The sequence below is a fragment of the Nelusetta ayraudi genome, unplaced genomic scaffold (assembly GCF_046127955.1).
Source record: "Nelusetta ayraudi isolate G7.1 ecotype Tasmania unplaced genomic scaffold, CSIRO-AGI_Nayr_v1 ptg000019l, whole genome shotgun sequence".
NCBI classification, from domain to species: domain Eukaryota; kingdom Metazoa; phylum Chordata; class Actinopteri; order Tetraodontiformes; family Monacanthidae; genus Nelusetta; species Nelusetta ayraudi.
The window spans coordinates 7,252,088-7,265,385 of record NW_027466069.1 but is presented as its reverse complement, the minus strand read 5'-3'; the positions used below and the strand labels follow the sequence as shown (position 1 = coordinate 7,265,385).

General features: G+C 51.5%; 1 protein-coding gene across 10 annotated transcripts in view; it reads left to right on the top strand.

Moving 5' to 3' along the window:
- gripap1 (GRIP1 associated protein 1) overlaps positions 1-13,298 on the top strand; it is a 20,397-nt gene extending 7,099 nt beyond the window's left edge. For 6 of the 10 annotated variants that reach the window (XM_076026733.1, XM_076026729.1, XM_076026726.1 and 3 more), the window contains exons 14-30: positions 136-213; positions 586-678; positions 1,422-1,463; positions 2,202-2,336; positions 2,592-2,687; positions 2,825-2,935; positions 3,109-3,210; positions 3,308-3,421; positions 4,301-4,378; positions 6,357-6,452; positions 6,671-6,727; positions 6,932-7,031; positions 8,027-8,157; positions 9,177-9,302; positions 9,899-9,992; positions 11,706-11,878; positions 11,981-13,298. In XM_076026733.1, the coding sequence (XP_075882848.1) occupies positions 136-213; positions 586-678; positions 1,422-1,463; positions 2,202-2,336; positions 2,592-2,687; positions 2,825-2,935; positions 3,109-3,210; positions 3,308-3,421; positions 4,301-4,378; positions 6,357-6,452; positions 6,671-6,727; positions 6,932-7,031; positions 8,027-8,157; positions 9,177-9,302; positions 9,899-9,992; positions 11,706-11,878; positions 11,981-12,061 (1,707 nt within the window). In that variant the 3' untranslated portion in view covers positions 12,062-13,298. Of the gene's footprint in view, positions 1-135; positions 214-585; positions 679-1,421; positions 1,464-2,201; positions 2,337-2,591; positions 2,688-2,824; positions 2,936-3,108; positions 3,211-3,307; positions 3,422-4,300; positions 4,379-6,356; positions 6,453-6,670; positions 6,728-6,931; positions 7,032-8,026; positions 8,158-8,888; positions 8,926-9,176; positions 9,303-9,898; positions 9,993-11,705; positions 11,879-11,980 lie in introns of those variants that run through there. The other 4 variants (XM_076026731.1, XM_076026730.1, XM_076026734.1 and 1 more) reach the window with 3 other exon arrangements.

Here is a 13,298-nt window from a genome sequence, read left to right as displayed (position 1 = left end):
CGTATGTTTGACACCGTTGTGGAACATTTTCACAACAGTTCTGTTAACATTCCTTCAGCGTGTTTTATACACAGCCAAACCAACTCTGCTTGACCCTCGTTCGCGGAAGTGACTGGCTTTGTTTTGTGGCTCCAGGCGACGGCTCAGCTGAGGGAGGAGCTTCAGAGCAAAGAGAAGGAGCACCAGCTGGCCGTGCACACCCTGAGAGACCAGGTGACACACACACTCGCGCACACACACTCTTCTCAATGTGGGGATGTACCCTGAGGGGGCGGGGCTCCGTCTGAACTCTCTTCTCCTTCTCAGGTTTGTCTGTGATGACTATGACGTTCTCCCGTCACCGTGTTCCTGTCAATAAAGTTCAGACATCCCGGTTCTTTATCCCCGTCATGACGTCACGGCGGCGGGAGAACGCCAAGCTCCTCCTCCTGCTGTCTGTCCTCTGCTGCTGACGCTCTGCTACTCTCTTCTTCCCTCTGCCAACTTCCTCTTTGATATTTTCCCCGACACCCCCACCCGCCTCCTCTTCCTCACCCGCCGCCCTACCTCCTCTCTGCGCCTGCGGCGGGTCGGTCGGCGCGGCAGGTAGCCAATCAGAGCGCAGTCAGTCAGGAGCAGGTGGACAGCATCCTGCAGGAGAACGACGCTCTGAGGACCAACCTGGCCGCTCTGGAACAGGTAACGGAGAACCAGACCGGTGGGACGCCGCAGTTCAGCTGCAGTTCTGGGTTGCGCCTTAAAAGAGTTTTATACTGTGTAGTTCAGTAGCGTGTAGTTTGGATTGTGTAGTTCAGATCATGCAGTTCGGATCTTGTAGTTTGAATCGTGCAGTTTGGATCTTGTGGTTCAGATCGTACAGTTCGGATTGTGTAGTTCAAATCGTGTAGTTTGCATCATGCAGTTCGGATTGTGCAGTTCAGATCCTGTAATTCAAAAAGAGTAGTTTGAATTGTGGATCGTGTAATTCAAATTGTGTAGATCAAATTGTGTAGTTCAAATCGTGTAGTTTGCATCATGCAGTTCGGATTCAAATCGAGTAGTTTGAATTGCGTAGTTCAAATCGTGTAAATTGGATTGTGTAGTTCAAATCGTGTCGTTTGCATCATGCACTTCGAATTGTGCAGTTCAGATCTTGTAATTCAAATAGAGTAATTTGAATTGTGTTGTTCAAATCGTGTAATTCAAATTGTGTTATTCAAATCGTGCAATTCCAATTGTGTAGTTCAGATTTTGTAGTTTCAATTGTGCAGTTTGGATCGTGTAGTTCAAATCCTGTAGTTTGGATTTTATAGTTTAATTCGTGCAGTTCGGATTGTGTGTTCCAGATTTGTGTAGTTTGAATTGTGTAGTTCAGATTGGTGTAGTTTGCCGCTAGAGGTGTGTGGGGATGTGGTGGTGATCGCTTTGTGCCTGTCACGCAGGGAGCTGCAGTTTTGAGGTGCCAGCTGCGAGCTCTGGAGCAGGTAACCATGAAAACTAACCACCGAGAACCTCGAGAGCCGTGTAGGCAGGAGCCCTCCAAACACTGTTAGCCGTTAGCTGTTAGCCAGTAGCTCTCAACCTGCAGCTGTTTGAAGGTCCCACGTCAGGGTCACAGGTCTGGCCTTCACTTCTTCTGCTGCTACACTTTGCAGCTTGGGGACTCTGCCCTCTGTGATGTCACAACAGGCACTCACGCCACTCCCGGTTTAGAAGCCACAAGCCACGCCCCCTCCAAGCTAGGTGATGTTTCTCCTTCCAAACATACGCAAGTGGCGAGCGTCTTTAGTTTTTTTTTTTTCTTTTTTTTTTAGCAGCAGGGCTAACTGCGCTGCTAAATAAATAGAATTGAATCAGCGTGGGACCTTTAAAGCTGACTCACCTGTTAAACAGATCCAGTTTTAGAAATGCACCAGACACTTTAGTTTCATGCTATCTGAGCTGAGCTAACGTTAGCGGCCGTCAGCCAATCACAGCAGCAGGACCTGGCGCCGCTCGAGGCTCCAGCTTGTGGGCGGCTCCCTCTTGTGGATGTTTTGTGGGGGAGCGGCGGCCCTGTGGCCACCTGCTCCGCTCCGCTAATCTGCTAGCCTCCTGCTAACTGGCCGCATGCGCCTGTCGCTCACTCCTTCTCCCCATTAGTCCCGCCTCCTGCCGTGTTTGGTTTCGGCACCGTGTGAACGCTAACTCCTCCCTCCCCGGTGCCCCCCCCACACCCCCAGATCCAGACGGTCAAGACGCAGGAGATGAATCTGCTCCGCGAGCAGCAGGAGGCACTGACGACCGAGCTGCAGCAGCGACGGGCCGAGCACGACAGCCTGCTGGCGCAGCGGGACGACCTGGACTCACAGCTGCAGGTGACCACGCCTCCTCTTACTCCTCCTCTTCCTCCTCATCTTCCTCCTCTTCCTTTTCCTCTTCCTCCTCTTCCTCCTCCTCTTCCTCTTTCTCCTCCTACCCCTCCTCTCCTGCTTCTCCTCCTCCTCTAACTCCTGCTCTCCCTCCTCCTCCTGCCTCTCCACCTTCTACTCATCCACCTCCTCCTCCTCCACCTCCTCCTCCTCTTCACTGACTGTCGTTTCTCACGCTGCTGTTCTCCGTCTGACCACCAGGAGTCCAGCTTCGCCAGCAGGAAGCTGCTGGAGCAGCTGACCGAGGAAGGCCAGGAGAAGGAGAAGCTGCTGAGGGAGCTGGACGAAGCCAAGAAGGTGGGGAGAGAGGAGAGGAGAGGGGGGAGGAGAGGGGAGGAGGGGAGAGGAGAGGAGAGGGGAGACTATATAAGTGTGTGTGTGTGTGTGTGTGTGTGTGTGTGTGTGTGTGTGTGTGTGTGTGTGTGTGTGTGCAGACAGCGGAGAAGAGGAAGGCCATGCTGGACGAGATGGCCATACAGCTGAACCAGGAGAAGTCCGACCACAAGGAGGCGCTGTCAGACCTCAAACTGCAGCACGAAAAGGAGGTGAGACTCACTCTTCTTCTCCTTCTCCTCCTTCTTCTCCTCCTTCTTCTCCTCCTCCTTCTTCTTCTCCTTCTCCTCCTTCTTCTTCTCCTCCTCCTCCTTCTTCACAATGAAGCGCGCTGATCGCTCGTCCCCGTGTCTTGACGGGTCCTGTCCTACCTGGTTCTCCCAAGGTTCTGGGTGTAAGGGCCCGCTACGAGAAGGAGCTGAGAGGACTCCACGAAGACAAGAACCGCTCCGAGGAGGAGATCCGTCAGCAGCTGAGGGAAGAGAAGGTGAGCAGGAGGAGTGGAGAGGACGAAGAGGAGGAAGAGGAGGAAGAGGAGGAGCAAATGAGACTCAGTGTGTGTGTGTGTGTGTGTGTGCGCGCAGGCCCGCACCAAGGAGCTGGAGGGCCTCCAGCTGCGGGTGGAGGAGCTGCAGGCTCAGGTGGTGTCCATGGAGGGAACCAAGGGCTGGTTCGAGAGGCGACTCCAGGAGGCCGAGGTCAGCGAGACCCAGTTCACCCGACACCCAGCCAGCCTTCAGCTGCTGGAGTTTAGACGCCAGCAGGGGGCAGTGTCTGGTCAAACTTCCTGCTCCTGAAGGCCTGACGGTCCAGGATGAGCCTGGCAGTTTAAAGGGCCGTTGTGTAAAAGTCTTCAGGAAGCCCACCGGCAGCGTGCTTCCTGTTCAGGCCACAGTTGGGGGGGCTTCCTCTAAAAAGGTGCATGATGGCAGCAAACCAGGAGCAAGACCCTCGCTCTGTGTATTCTAATGCAGGGGTCCCCAAACTACGGCCCACGGGCCACATCCGGCCCACTGCGTGGCACTGTCCGGCCCGCGTGAAGGCAGTCATAATTCCCCCCCCACGTTAGCGTAGTGCGATAGCGCGCTCCCGCTCCCGTTCCCTCGCTCAACAAAGACGTTAGCACTATTTCCAACCAGCACCCCCCCACCCCCGTCGACGAACCGTGGCCCGCCGACATGATGCAGTTCCGTCATGTGGCCCATTGCTAAAAAAGTTTGGAGAACACTGCTCTAATGTATATGAGAAGCATTCCAAGGGTAGGAAAAGCAAATGACTTTTGATTGTGCTTCAACCATACACTTTTAGTAATGAATACATGGGAAGAATACTAAGCCTTCGCCAGTATAGAAATCATAAATCAAGCCACATTTTACACACTGGACCTTTCAGAAACTACCAGAAAATGTGTTTCACTTACTAAGTGATATCATTTTTTTATATTTATCATGGAAAATATATCATTTGTTTCTAATTGTACCATGAATTCATGTGTACATTTTTGTGCACAGATGCCGTATTCGCATTATGTTTACCTGTTTGTTTTGTTTTAACCCATTTGTCGGTGCGGTCCATAGGAGAACATTGAGAAGAAGTCGGTGGAACATCAGGAGGAGGTGGAGCGGCTGCAGGAGGAGCACGCACTTCAGCTGGAGGTACGACACACACACACACACACACACATTATAGACTTCATCCTAGACAGACGGCCACGCTGCACAGGTTGTTTTTTTTTACCTTTTATTTTTGCAAGTTTTCACATTAACAAGCAAAGCAAGCCCCATCCACTTCAGAACAGGCTCGATTCCGAGCTAGTGCCGCTGCAGTTAGCCCGAGCTTCACACCGAAACCCCGTCGCGAACACACCTGGCAACCCGAAGCTGGTTTTTGATGTCGCACGATATCAGATGCTAGTTAGCCGCTAATTTGCGGCTCCTTCTGTTGTCATGACGAGCCCGAGGAGGCCGCTTAGCCTCGGTCAGCGAACCCGGTCGTGATGTCATCGAAGGCGGAGCCGAGGAGCCGGACGTTTGTCAGTCGCTTAAAACTGAAACCCGTCTCGGAGAAACGCGACCGGGAGATTAAATCGTCGTCGGATCACAATCACTGAGTCGAGAGTCAAGCCGCTGCCGTGCATGATGGGACGCGTACCAAGTCCTGCAGCCAATCAGATTACAGGGCTGACGCAGCGGTCCTCTGAGGAGAGGAAAGTGTGTGTGTGTGCCTGCTTTATCTCCAGGACTAGACTAAGAGCAGGAAACTAATAGGAAAAGTTAATTAAGGCTCTAATTATCGGGCGGCTCGCCGGGTCGTCGGTTCGAGCTCCGCCTGTTGTCTCCTGAACGGGCTAAAAACTGGCGACGGGACCCTTTTTAATCAGTTGGGGTCAGAGTTAATCTTCCTCCGTCCACTCAAGTCCTTCTCCTCCTCCTCTTCCTCCACCTCCTTGAGTCTTTTGGGGATTCAAACGGGAACAGCGGCCGATGGTTTGTCGTCTTTTTGTTTCTCTTAATGAGGGAAAGCAGAACGTTTCTTGACTCGCCAAGCGATGAAAACTGGCCGCGGCTTCACGCACTCTGTTCTTCCTCCTCCTCCTCCTCCTCCTCCTCCTCCTCGTCTTCCACTGCAGCCGCCGCTCGGCTTTACTGCTGCTGTAAAAGGCCAGCGCGGAGTCAGACATCAACATCAGAGCAATAAAATCTCAACATTAAGCTCATTCTGCCTGATGAGGTGTGTGTGTGTGTGTGTGTGTGTGTGTGTGTGTGTGTGTGTGTGTGTGTGTGTGTGTGTGTGTGTGTGTGTGTGTGTGTGTGTGTGTGTGTGGTTATTAACACCACCTAATGATATTAGTTTCCCTACAGAATTACCTGTTATTCTCTCCCTCCTCCCCGTCAGCTGGACGGCTGTGTGTCTGCTTTTGTTTTTTGTTTTTTAACTTTAATGTCGATTTTTTTTTTTTTTTTCAGTCAAATTAATTAGCGGCAGAAGATTAGAGTGGGAGTTAAATGTGTGTGTTTCTGTCCTTTTTAATGAGCCCCCTCAGTCGGCTGGATTTATGATCTGTGGGCGGAGCCAAACGAGGGAAAAGTTTTCAGCAGGCGGATAATCGGTCGACTGTTTCCATCCTTCTGTTGCCACTAGAACCCCCCCCCCCCCGCTGCGGCTTCGAGCGGTGTGGGCCGGACCTAGCAGGCTATGGCTAGCATGCTACATCTAGCAGGCTAGGGTTAGCATGCTGCGACAAACAGGTTAGAGTTAGCAAGTTACAGCTTGCTGGCTACGACTAGCAGATTAGAGTTAGCAAGCTAGTTATGCCTTGTTGGCTATGGCTAGCAGGTTAAAGACAGCAAACTAGCTATGGTTTTTGCTGGCTAAAGCCAGCTGGTTAGACTTTGCAAGTTATGGCTTGCTGGCTAAAGCCAGCTGGTTAGAGTTAGCAAGTTATAGCAGGCGGATAAAAAAAAAAAAACACAAAACATTGAGTTTTCCTGTGTTCAGGTCTCATGTTTGAGAGAACTGATTGCACACTGACTGTGTGTGTGTGTGTGTGTGTGTGTGTGTGTGTGTGTGTGTGTGTGTGCGTGTGTGTGTGCGTGTGTGTGTGTGTGTGTGTGTGTGTGTGCGCGCATGCAGGACCAGCGCTCAGACATGGAGGGCTTGAGGCAGCAGCTGGTGGAGGTGGAGAATCAGAGGGACGAACACGGCGGCACCATCGGGAAACTGCGACAGGTAAACCAGACCTGACGGAGACAAACGACTCACTTTCTCCCCGTCAGCCTGGACGAGAATCCCAACCTCAGCCTCGGGTCCTGAAGCTGGAAAACGCTCCGACGGATGGTCCTTGAATCTGTGTGTGTGTGTGTGTGTGTGTGTGTGTGTGTGTGTGTGTGTGTGTGTGTGTGTGTGTGTGTGTGTGTGTGTGTGTGTGTGTGTGTGTGTGTGTGCAGGAGATCAAGGACACCGTGGACGGCCAGAGGATCCTGGAGAAGAAGGGGAGCGCAGCGGTGAGTGTGTGTGTGTGTGTGTGTGTGTGTGAGACAGACAGACTTTGAATAGAGATGAATGGGAGAGAGGGAACATATTTTACAGAGTAATTTAGGAGCAGCCGTGCATGGAAAATAATAATTAAAAAGTAAATCCTTGACTCTGTGTGTGTGTGTGTCTATGTGTGTGTGTCTGTGTGTGTGTCTGTGTGTGTGTGAGCGCAGCTGAAGGATCTGAAGCGACAGCTGCAGCTGGAGAGGAAGCGAGCTGACAAGCTGCAGGAGAGACTTCAGGAGATCCTGACCAACAGCAAGACTAGGACAGGTACACACACACACACACACACACACACACACACACACACACACACCCCCACGTGGATGTGATGTCATCATCAAATCCTGCTGCAGATGGATGAGGGTGTCCGTGCGTGCGTGCGTGCGTGCGTGCGTGCGTGCGTGCGTGCGTGTGTGCGCGCGTGTGTGTGCGCGTGTGTGTGTGTGTGTGTATGTGTGTGTGTGTGTGTGCGCGAGTGTGTGTGTGACCTGAACAGCGGTGAGTTTGTGGTGATAACAGAAGCGATGTGTGTGCGGCAACCTGCGGCCCGCTGACTGTGTGTCAGGAGGTTCTGGCTCAGTCCAGAGACCTGCAGCTCAATTTTTAATGTGCTGCTCTGATTCCAAGAGCTTTGGGTCGGACACACACACACACACACACACACACACACACACACACACACAGTGATAACATAACATGATGAATGAAATTAAATAATAAAATCAGATTATTTATAATTTGATATATTTTTATCATACAGATAATTTACATATATAATATTTTATAATAATAAAATAACATGATGACAAAATTACACACAAACGCTTCTCCAGCTTCAGGGATTTCATTTTGGGATCTTCACAAATGTGGATTTTTTTTTGGTGTAATTTCTTGCAGATCTTTGTCACTGTGTCTGTTTCAAAACCCACACCCACACCCACACCCCCACACACACACACACACACACACACACACACACACACACACACATCCTCCCTCCCTCTCTCGCTCTCTGCGGGCGGTCCAGGCCACTCCTCCTTGCCCTCAACATCATGCATAATCGATGAGTGCTGATGAAAGTTTAAAGGCGGCTCTGCACAAACCTGACAATCAGACATTTTAAAGTAGTCTGGCTGAAGCCCCGCCCACCCACAGCACCTCCCGAAGCCCCCGCCCACCTGCAGTGAGAGTTGCGTTGCATTGTCTGCACCTCCCAGCTGATTGGACAGCTTTCCTGAGTGGCTCTCCGTCTCCCCCTGCAGGCCTGGAGGAGCTGGTCCTCTCCGAGATCAACAGCCCCAGTCGCACCCAGCAGACCGGAGACTCCTCTTCTGTCTCCTCCTTCTCCTACAGGGACATGATGAAGGAGACGCAGCCGGCCAATCAGAGCAAGGTGGGCGAGGCCAACCGCAGTTGGATTTTTTTTTTTTTTTTTGGTGACCTCCCCGCTTTGTCACTGTGTCACCGCCGCCCCGTCATTCATTGTGTCCTCTGCTTGCAGTGGTTTTCAAAGCTGGGAGCCTCCAGGGGGCGCTGGGGTGCGGGCTGCAGAAAATTGGAGAGGAGATAAGAAACGAAGGCAAAAAAATGCCTAAATAATAGAGTCAAATGATCTTTTATTAATAATAATAATAATAATAATAATAACAATAATAATAATAATAATAATAATAATAATAATAATAATAATAATAAATATATATCATTTGATTCTTTTTTTGCTTACTTGACGTGCCGGTCTGTGATTTGCTCATCCAGCCAGCTCAAGTGAGAAACTATGAGGCAGCTTCAGGCTTTACAGCCGTGCAGAAAGATGCCCATGATCAACATGTTAGTTTATATTATTCTTATATGAATGAATGAGAATGTTACAAATGTTACAATTATGTAATAACAAATGAAAGTAAGAAAAAACATTTGAAAAGTTTATGTTTCTTTACATATTTTCCAGCATTGTCTGTTGCTTCATGGAAGAGGTCCTGGGCCTGAAGCTAATGCTGTGGGGGGGGGGGGGGCTTCTATAGCATTGTGTGTGTGTGTGTGTGTGTGTGTGTGTGTGTGTGTGTGTGTGTGTGTGTGTGTGTGTGTGTGTGTGTGTGTGTGTGTGTGTGTGTGTGTGATCAGAGTTGACAGCTTCACTCTGTGTATCCACGGAGGCCCGGCTGAGTCACATGACGCACTAAACATGCACCTCTCTTGGCTCCGACACACCAAATCACTTTCTGACGGCAGACAGATGTGAATCATAGGAGCGGCGGCCGTCACCTGACCTGACGCGCTCCGCGACCTGAGCTGCCACTTCCTGGCGCCGCCCTCACGCCTCCTCTCTCTCTTCCTCTGTGTGTGTGTGTGTGTGTGTGTGTGTGTGTGTGTGTGTGTGTGTGTGTGTGTGTGTGTGTGTGTGTGTGTCAGTCTGGTGGTGGCGGCAGCGGCAGCCCGCAGTCACAGCGGCCGGCAGAGCTGTCGGATGACGAGGTCGGAGAACTTTTCCAGCGACTCGCTGAGGTCCAGCAGGAGAAGTGGCTGCTGGAGGAGAAGGTGAGGAGAACCTGCGGGGGACGAAGGGGGAGGTGGAAGCAGAGGAGTAGACGGGGGACGAAGGGGGAGGTGGAAGAAGTGGAGGAGGAAGAAAAGGAGGGGGAGAAGGTGAGAAGAACTTGCGGGGGATGGGGAGGAGGTGGTAGAGGGGGAGCAGGAGTGAGGAGTAGACGGTGGGGAAGGAGGAGGAGGAGCTATTGAAGGAGAAGGAGGAGGGGGGAGGTGGAGGAGGAAGGAAAGAAGGGGGAGAAGGTGAGAAGAACTCGCAGGGGGGAAGAGGAGGAGGAGGAGGAGGAGGAGGTGGTGGTGGTGGGTGGAAGCAGAGGTGGGGGGAGGTGGATGAAGAGGAGGAGGAGAAGGTGAGGAGAACCTTCAAGGGAGCAGGTGGAGGAGGTGGAGGAGGAGGTCAGCTGGTGTGAGATGCATAATTGATATCTCCTCGCAGAGGCAGCGTTCAATATTCCTGCAGTTTCCAGGTCAGCGCTGAGGCAGCAGAGCTTCTCGCCTGGCTGCCTGTGTCCTCGTTTCTTCCTGGTGGGGGCGCCGACGCTCACCCAGCGTCCTCTTCTTCTTCTTCTGTCTCTGTCGTCCACCAGGTCAAACACCTGGAGGTCAGCTGCTCGTCCATGGCGGAAGACATCTGCAGGAAGAGCGCCATCATCGAGACCTACGTGATGGACAGTCGCATCGGTAGACACACACACACACACACACACACACACACACACACACACACACACACACACACAGTACTTTACATGGTGGGCGGAGTTTAACCACCGTGTGTCCAGCAGCGAATCAGCAGCAGAGAAAAGCATTCAGCTCTTCTTCTTCTTCTTCTTCTTCTTCTTCTTCTTCTTCTTCTTCTTCTTCTTCTACTGAGGAAACATCCACGCTTCCTGTTTCCTTTGGCAGCTTCACTTTTCGCCCCTCCCGCTTCTTGTTTTGCATCAATGCGGCTGAAGCGTTCAATCAGCAGTGTCTGATTGGAAAAAAGAAGAAGTAAAAAAAACACCTCCTCCTCATCGGCCACCTCATTAGTCGCATTGATTGGCGGCAGTTTGTGCAGCTGCTCAGCTCGGCGGCCTCCCGTGATTGGCTGCCAGCTGGTCAGCGCCACAGATCACCTGATAACGGTGCACGGTGGTGTAAAAAGTCCAACCTGGCCCATCTTTTCCTTCATCCTCTTCTTCTCCTTCTTCTCCTCCTCATCCTCTTTTCTTTTTTTTTGCTCTCCTGCTGTTTTTAATTTCATGACTGACTGCCCCTGTTCTCCACTCAGCACCTATTAACAGCAGATAACGCTGAATCTGACACACACACACACACACACACACTCACACTCACACACTCGTGCACGCACAGGCTGATAAGGAGGACGGCGCTCTTGTCTCGGGCCTGCGTTGGAGGGACCTCCAGCTGTTCTCCTGCTGCTGTGAGGGCCTCGGCCTGTTCCAGCTGCTCACCGTTAAATATTTACATCACACACTCGCAGTCAGCAGCACCGTCAGCAGGTGTGTGTGTGTGTGTGTGTGTGTGTGTGTGTGTGTGTGTGTGTGTGTGTGTGTGTGTGTGTGTGTGTGCTGATTGTTTCCTCCAGCTGTTTATTTTTCATCGCGTGAGAAATTTGGATATTTTGTTTTTTCTGTGAGGACCTCGTTTTCTCCTCCTGACTCCTCTTCTCCTGACTCCTCCTCTTCTCCTGACTCCTCCTCGTTCTCTCCCTTTGGCTCCTCCTCCGTTCCTGACTCCTCCTCCTCTTCTCCTGACTCCTCCTCGTTCTCTCCCTTTGGCTCCTCCTGCGTTCCTGACTCCTCCTCTTCTCCTGACTCCTCCTCGTCCTCTCCTTCTGGCTCCTCCTGCCTTCCCGACTCCTCCTTCTTTCCTCCTGACTCCTCCTCTTCTCCTGACTCCTCCTCCTCCTCTCCTTCTGGCTCCTCCTGCCTTCCCGACTCCTCCTTCTCTCCTCCTGACTCCTCCTCCTTCTCTCCTTCTGGCTCCTCCTGTGTTCCCGACTCCTCCTTCTCTCCTCCTGAGTCCTCCTCGTTTTCTCCTTCTTGCTCCTCCTCAGTTTCCAACTCCTCCTTCTTGATCTTTCTCCATCCATCCATCCGTCCATCTCCTTCCTTCCTTCTCAATCGGGTCAAAAGTTTGCCGACTCGTCGCCCCCTGGAGGCCGCAGCTGCAGCCTCCTGTTGCCTGCGACAGTTCCGTTAACTCAGGGGTGGGCAAACGTGACTGGTGGGGCCACAATGGGTTCTAAAATGTGACAGAGGGGGGTAGCGGAGCAGCAGCAGATGGATGCAGTGTTTGGGTGACCCACCTCATAGCAGCAATACAGCTCATATTGAAAAACAGTTATGTTGTGACTGAGCCGCTAATTCGGCCCTCCTTCCCCGCCAGACGTGTCGGGCAGCGCGGTGGGCGGCCACGGCTCCTCCCAGGGCGAGCGGGGCGGCCTGGGCTCGGTGCTCAGGGACCTGGTGAAGCCGGGAGACGAGAACCTGCGCGAGATGAACAAGAAGCTGCAGAACATGCTGGAGGAGCAGCTGACCAAGAACATGCACCTGCAGAAGGTGAGGAGGCCCGCCGGTCCCCGGCTAGCCAGCTCCCTACTGCCCGATGCTCACCCCACCCCACCCCCCAACCCCCTGACCCCACTGTGTCTCTCTCTGCAGGACCTTGAGCTCTTGTCCCAGGAATTAGTCCGTCTCAGCAAGGAGAGCAGTCCAGGAGGCGGCGCTGCCGGCTCGGGATGAGACTACCTCCTGGAAGCGTCCGTCCGTCCGTCCGTTCCCTGTCTTCTCACCTCACCGCTGTTCACCTCAGTGGGGGCCGGGCTCAGACTAACACCTGCAACTGACAATTTAACCCACCCCTCCCCCGCCGTCCCCTCCCATCGCCCTTCATCATCTTTGCTGCCGGCTCGGACTACCAGCTGGAGCATGTTTGAGCTCATCACCTCAGACTGCAGCTGGGCTGTGGCTAAATGCTGGAATGAGTCCTGGGTTTGGGAAGGAAGGACTCCATGCTTGCTTGTGTTGCTGTTGAATGTACTGTGATTAGACTGCACCGGTCGGTTCTGCTGAGTCCTGACTATGACCTGAAACACACACATGATTAAGATTGTACATCCTGACACCTTCTGGTCGCAGCTTCTCCAGGAGCCACACGTCTGTCTCTGTGGTCCTGGCTATATCCTGGAGTTAACCATCAGTTTCTGTTTGCAGTAACTCTGTTGTGATCTGGCTAATTCCTGGTTACATCGTATGTGGGCTCGGTCTATTACATGAATTGTCCAGTGTGGGAATGCAGCTTCGCTAGGTGGCTCACGAGTTGGAGTTTAATGCGGACCACCCGAACCAGACCTGACCTCTGACCTGGCTGCATCTACTTCCTGCTCCAAACGACAGATTTTTTTTTTTTTTTTTTTAATGTTGCCTGTCTCATTAAATTTGCTTCTCTGTGATCTTAAATATATAAAAACACCAAGTTCAATTCTAAGAGGAAGTGAACCTGGACACACTTCCTGTCTGCTCTGCCTTGGTCTATATCCTGGATTGTACGTGAGCTACAATCTCTTCAAGTGTCTTGGCTCGGCTTACGTCCTGGACACAATGCTTTTCCGAGACGTTTATGTTGTAAACTACCTTTGTTTTTGTTTTGCACTCTGTTAAAAACGTAAAACAGTTCAAGTTTGGAATCTGGACACTAGAAACATTTTTAAAGACATTTTATGAGGCCGAGCCGTGTTGAGAAACTCTCTGAAACTCGGGTTTTCCCTGTCATGGATTTCGTGGATCGGATCGCTCGCTGTTGTGTTTGTTTTTGTTTTTTGTTTTCTTTTTGTTTAAAATCTGTATATACACATGATAAAAAAAAACAAAAAACTTCTAACTGTATGAAGAATTGATTGATCTATTTATGACACTGACATTGACTAATTATTGAGGCCCGGAGGAAATGACATAAAAAAATCTTATCGTCAAACAGAAA